Source organism: Capsicum annuum, chromosome 6 (genome assembly GCF_002878395.1).
Source record: "Capsicum annuum cultivar UCD-10X-F1 chromosome 6, UCD10Xv1.1, whole genome shotgun sequence".
NCBI classification, from domain to species: domain Eukaryota; kingdom Viridiplantae; phylum Streptophyta; class Magnoliopsida; order Solanales; family Solanaceae; genus Capsicum; species Capsicum annuum.
This window is the reverse complement of record NC_061116.1, coordinates 135,195,666-135,202,135: the sequence shown is the minus strand read 5'-3', so window position 1 is coordinate 135,202,135 and position 6,470 is coordinate 135,195,666. Positions and strand designations below refer to the sequence as shown.

Genomic DNA, 6,470 nt, shown 5'->3' with positions numbered 1-6,470 from the left:
ATCTTGGGGTGTCCATTCTTAGCAACTGGAAGAGCTTTGATTGATGTTAGAAAGGGTACACTCAAAATAAGGGTAGATAATGAAGAGGTGGTATTTGATGCTTACAAAACACCTACAGTAAAACCCCAAATTAAATATTTGTATGTGATAAATGTTATTGAAAGGGAAAAATATAGGGTGGTTATTCCACAAAAGACCTCTTTGGATTACTTGATTAAGCGGCCTAAGATAAAACCACTGTTTCCTGACATGATAAAGGTTGAAATTGAAAGAGATGTTGTCCTTGAGTGTGAAAACTCAAGAGGTCTGAAACAAATAAAAAAATAACTTCCAAAAGGGAGTAAAAGGGTAAAGAAATATGGTAAAGTTGATGTAGGTCGTTCCGCGACACTAAATCAGGCGCTGCTTGGGAGGCAACCCCAAGTTAAGTAGGTATGTTTTCTTTTTAGTTTTTAGTTTTTGTTTCACGTAGTTTTTGTTTTTGGTTAAGTCATAGGTTAATGGAAAGTTTGAGTACAATAAACTTGAGCTTAAAGCATGGCAAAGAATGAGTGTGGGGTTCTCATGGATCTCATTTATATGTAAAGATGCTACTAGCTAGGCCTAAAGGCCTCAGGGAGTATTTCTATCTCTTGCTTTTAAATTCACTTTAGGGACAAAGTAGTTTTTTAAGTTTGGGGTGGGGAAATTTCTAAATTTTGACTTAATTTTAAATTATTTTTTTATGCATGTAAGATATTCTTGTTGGTGTTATTATTTGATTACATGGTGCAAGTGTTTTATATGGGATAGCATGTTGAATTAGTGAATTGCTACTTTTTGAGACTCTTAGGCTCAAGTTTTTGACTCTTGTACTTTTTAGCTTAGTTTTGAATTCATGTTATTGTTTGGTTGGAAGTCTATGATGATCCTATTGAGTTGAGCATATGCAATGTGAGTGTGAGAATTTTGTATATTCCCTGTTCCGTGTTATGTCTAGAACTTGCCCGGTGTGTGTGTGAAGAGAAATAAAAAATGTGGGTTTAGGAGATGATTTAGGCATTCTTTGATAGCCTTGTTTTATACCTTCTATTTGTCCTACCCTTTGTGCATTATCCTAGTTAACCCTCATTGAGCCTTTAGCTTATTTTCTTTGGTAGCCTAATAAGTAGCCTAATGCCTTCTTCGATAGACTATAATTTGATCCAAAAATGCTCTTAAGTGCTTTAATGAAAAATTGACTGGGTAAGGAGTTTGGGAAATAAGAGGAAAAAGGTGAAATTGATGCCCCAAGGTAATTATTATTGGTGTTTATATTTGATGTGTGGTGGTTGGATGTAATATAATTTATGCTAAACATATTGCCATGGTTGTAAAAGAAAGAGAAAAATTGATTCATGTGGTAGTAAACTATATGTCCACCAAGTGTTTGTGAAAATGATTAAAAGAGATAGGGCAAAAACAAAAGGTCTAGGAGAATGAAAAAGTGTAATTTGGTTGTTGGAGATTGATTTTAAATGTATCATGTAGTGTATTAAAGTGCTTAGAGAGGTTAGTCACTATTCCCAAATAGTTCCTACTCGCCCCTTAGCCTACATTACAATCCGAAAAAGACCTAATTGATCCTAAGATTTACATTCTAATATTAGTGGAGCATTACACTAAGGGCAAGCCTATGGTTCATTGTGTGTAACTTGTGAATTCGTTGTGAGAGTGAGCGTAATTTAATTCTTTCTACCCATTATGATATAAATTACATTATTGTGAGTGATTATGGGTAACTCTCTTGATGTGAGGGGCACATATTTGATGAATGTGGGTGATTTGTATGATGTCCTTGATTGAATGATAAGCATGAATTTTCCAACTAGGTGAGTCAATTTTTTGAGGCTAGGATGTTTTGGAGTAGTGTTCATGAGTTTTCAGCTGTGTAAATAACATGCTTTCTGTAGAAACTTGCATTCCGTGTAGTCATTGTAGTACTAGCTTGAGTGTCTTGCATTTAGTAGAAGTGTAGCGTCACCTCAAATTTTGATGCTTATAGTGAAGAGCTATTCGAGGACGAACAAGGTTTTAAGTGTGGGGTGATGATCTGAGGTGGTTTTATACACTTTTGTATCATTATTCTAGCTTATTTTTCCTTGTTTTGAGAGCAATTCGTGTTCTTTATGTGTTAATATTGATATAAATAAGCATTTAAGTGTCCAAGTGCGTGATTACAATGTCCAAAGTATTTTTCAAATAAGTTTGTGCTTAATTGAGTCATTTAGAGCTCAACCAGGAAAACTAGTTTTACTAGCTTTAGCTAGTTGTGTGTCTAGTTGGTTTCAATGGATTCTAATGTGTTTAATTTATTCCAAATAGTTTAATGATTTAATTATATGTGGAATAACTTGTTTGTAATATGCAAAGTCCTATTTGATTAAGTTGAGAGTCGGAATAAATAAATGGAAGATCATTACGAATTTGCCTTATCTTAGATCTTATTTTTATTTGTCGTTGAGTATATTGTCTTGTTTTAATCTTTAATTTGTGGTATTTTATATTGTAGGAGTCTTTGTGAGATAAATACGGTGATATAGTGATGATTTAAAGGCCAAAAATCCATTGAAAATACACTACAAAAGGCATGGGCAAAGGGTAGGATGTTCAACACTTAACCAAAATTTTAAAAGTAAATTCCAGTGAGTCGACACGAAGTCGATGCGTTGCATCAATGGTCACACAGTTTACACTTATAAGAATTTTTCAATGATAATTCCAATACACCGACACGAACTCGATGCATCGCGTCGATGTGTTCCATGCACTACCAATTGATTTTGCCGACATAATGTGGCCAAGTCCATATTCAATTCAAATTGTTGGCATGCCTTTAGAGGGAATATGTTGGTGGGAAACATATTGGACAGTGTTCCATTTCCTAATCCCACTAGAATTATATATATTATATTATAATATATATATGGATACTTGGAGAATTTAAAAAAGTAGACAACACCTGGGACCAATTTTTGGACTATTTTGGGAGCGAGTGTCACTTCTCTTAATTAGGTTTAATTATTTTATTTAGATTTTTTTTTTTCATATCATGTATTCAATTATTTTGATTGTGATTATGAATATTATCGGCTAAAAACTCCCTCTTTCCGGGGTTAAAGCCAAGAGCATGATTACTATTGTTTTGGATTAAATTCGATTAATTTTGCTTATCATATTTGGTTGTTTGTTTATTCTTGATTTAATTATTTTAAGGATTTGAAACCCTTAGAATTCACATATTGTCAACCCTTTGATCTCAGGAGAGGGAATAGGGAGATAGAACATAGGAATAAACAAAGTTTGGGTTTTTATTCTTTTATAAAATAAAGAATTAAACTTAGTGTCTAGGATAGGGATGTACTTAGATGCCATACTTGATTCACACGTAGGATGATAGCTAAAATTCACTTTATTGGATTATTACATCCTCGCTCAAAGATGTAGTTGTAATGTTAAAGTTAGGTTAAAGATTAGAGGTTGGGAAACCATGATCATGCAATTAACCCTACGAATCAACAACTAAGATAAGCAATTTAACGAATGAAATTCAATAACATAGTATGATTGTTCGAAGTGCTTTAACCCTTGGATTTTCTCCTATTGATTATTCCAAGATTTTATTTTACGCATTATTTACTTTATTTTTAATTTACAAAATTACAAATTCTTTTTGGTCCCTTTGCACCAAATTATTCTTCGAAGTTAAACTAGAATTAAATCGTTGTTAAATCAAGTCTCTGTGGGATCGATACTTGACTTTAATTAGGCCACTTTACTACTTGATAAGACCAAGTACACTTTCGTGTGCGTTTGTGCACTGTCACAACCCTTGGCCTTGCAGTCCCTTATGTCAACATTGTCCAACCTATAAACTCTATTGATCCACTCAGCCCCAAAATAAACCTCTTTGCCCCTAATTATTACCACTAGGTTAGGGTTAGAGAGATCTACTACACTACATTTGTATAAAAATCCCTTACCCAGTGCTCATTTTCCCGGGATGGTTCCAGGGAAAAGCAAATCCATCATGTGGTCTACAGCCTCTCAAAGAAGGCTGGGAGTTTCTTGGGAACCTTTTCTAATGATATCCCCCTTTTGGAAGCTTCTTTCTCATAAGGTCCTTTTAATATGTCGCCTCACATTTTGATGCCATAAAATGGTGATTATCATAAGCTGCCATTTAGTACCTGGGATTTACACACAAGTCATAAGTTCATAAGGCAAAATGTGAGGAACATGTGCTATTTAACTTGATTGAATTGAAGGAAGGGCTTATGGGAAATAAAACGGCTTAAAATTTAAAATCTGAGATCTGAACTAGTCTATGAAAATGGTCTCAATTATGGCGATTGTGATCTACCAAGATTACCATCACAATTTCTAAGACCGCTCGGGATCATGCTCTCAATTATCGCGATTACAATGGCAGGCTTACGATCACGTTACCGCAATCATGACCCTCAGACCATGATTGCAGTAACTGGGCCAGGTTTGATTCTTAGACTCCTAAACTTCCAATTTCATAGCCCATTTGTGCTCCACATCAAATATTTTACATTATAAACATGAAACATAGCCCCTAGGTGTTTGATCATGCCCTTAGAACAAGTGAAAGCAACTAAGGAATTCGTTCAGGCATTTAATCGGACACTTGGTGTGAATAATCTATTTCTATCATTTTGAAAAATTGTAGGTAATCAAGACTTCCACAAGTTTGTGCACACCAAGAACAACATCTAACCACAATAAGAAAGAACAATGACACAAAGATTTAGCATGAAAAGTTCAATTTTACACTAATCCTCAGACATGAGTTCTAACTCCTACACATATGCATAAAAGGGAATTTAAAGCACATACCAATTTTGAGAGATGTAAAGAGGTATGAAATGAACAATTTGATGCTCAAAATATAACCCAAAACAGGTGCAAATTGAGAGAAAATTTGAAAAAGATTGAAGGGGTAATAGGTGGGGGTGCGACTTTTCAGCTTTTGTAATAGCTGCGATCGCGATCAGGGGACCGCAATCGCGAAACTCATGTCATCATGATTGCAAAAACCATCCCATCATTATCACGATAACTGAGGTTATTTCTACTCCCTTTTGTAACTATTCAGCCCATTACTCAAATGCACCACACTTTCCCTTTCTCAACCACATTCAAAACACCTTATAGTACCATTATTTCATAGATTAATCACAAACAAAAATGAAACCTACTCTACTAATCAATATTCAAAGGATACTGGACACTTTCATGGAATTTGTGGGTCGCCTTCCACCTAGCACCTAATTTATCATCACGGCACGACATTCTTTAACTTTCAAGGTAGATCCTTGAGGGACCTATCATCCACTTTCTTGTCACGACATCAATGATGGACCCAACTTGTAGTTCCATGGGTTGTTTCTTTGTCTTACATACTTGGAAGGACAGTTCATAACTTTGGACTTGAAATTTCATTTCTCCACGCTCCATATTAACAATAGCTCTTCTGGTTGCAAGGAAAGGTCTCACAAGGAAAATAGGTATCTCTTGGTTGATTTCTCGATCAAGAACAAGGATGTCCATCAAAAGAATAAATCAATCCACCTTCAAAAAAGCATCAAATAAAACTCCAACCGATATATTGATAGACAGGTTCACCATCAAAAGCCTCATTGTTGTTGGAGAAAGAATGCCCAAACCAAGTCTTCGATAGATTGCATAGGGCATGAAATTGATGTTTGCTCCAAGGTCACACAAGGCTTTCTCAAACTTTTGTGTCCCTATGGTGAAAGGTATTGTAAAGGCCTTGGGATCCTCATTCTTTTCCTCTATAGCACTAGTCATGATAGTGCTACAACCATGTGTAACTTCAATTGTTTCACCATAATCAAGATATTTCTTTGTCATCAACTTCTTCATTAGCTTAGCATATCCTGAAATCTCTTGAATGGCCTCTAGCAATGGGATATTAATTGAAAGATTGCTAATCTTATAAAGGAACATCTTGAATTTGACATTATCCTCCTTCTTTTTTAGTGTTTTAGGGAATGGGGGAGGAACCTTCAAGGTAGGCAATGGGTCACTTTGTGGTTCATCATTCTCAACTACCTTAGGATCCCCCTGTTCATCAATAATTTCTTTAATTATCATTAGTTATTTTTCATCCCATTCTTGAGATTTTAGAGCCTCCTCATTTGAATCAACTATATACTTCTTATTCATATTTGTTTGTTCAACATTGGTATATTTTCCAACTTACCATATGATCACCGAGGATTTTTCCACTCAGAGTGATGATTGCCAATACTTGAGTATCATTTTTCAGATTCACAATGGTATCACTAGGAAGGCCACCTTTTTGTCTTACATTAAGTTGAGGACATTTGGCCAATTTAAGTCCCCAATTGTTTGATTGAGGCGGAGTGTGATACAATTGTTTGGTTGATTTGCGAAAAGAC

At 35.1% G+C, this 6,470-nt stretch overlaps 1 protein-coding gene across 1 annotated transcript; it reads right to left on the bottom strand.

Annotated features, from left to right (window-relative positions):
* Positions 1 to 5,607: 5,607 nt before the first annotated feature.
* LOC107874305 lies at positions 5,608 to 6,162 on the bottom strand. The gene has a single exon (XM_016721129.1). The coding sequence runs from the start codon at positions 6,160 to 6,162 to the stop codon at positions 5,608 to 5,610; it is 555 nt and encodes a 184-aa protein (XP_016576615.1).
* Between the last annotated feature and the right edge of the window lie 308 nt (positions 6,163 to 6,470).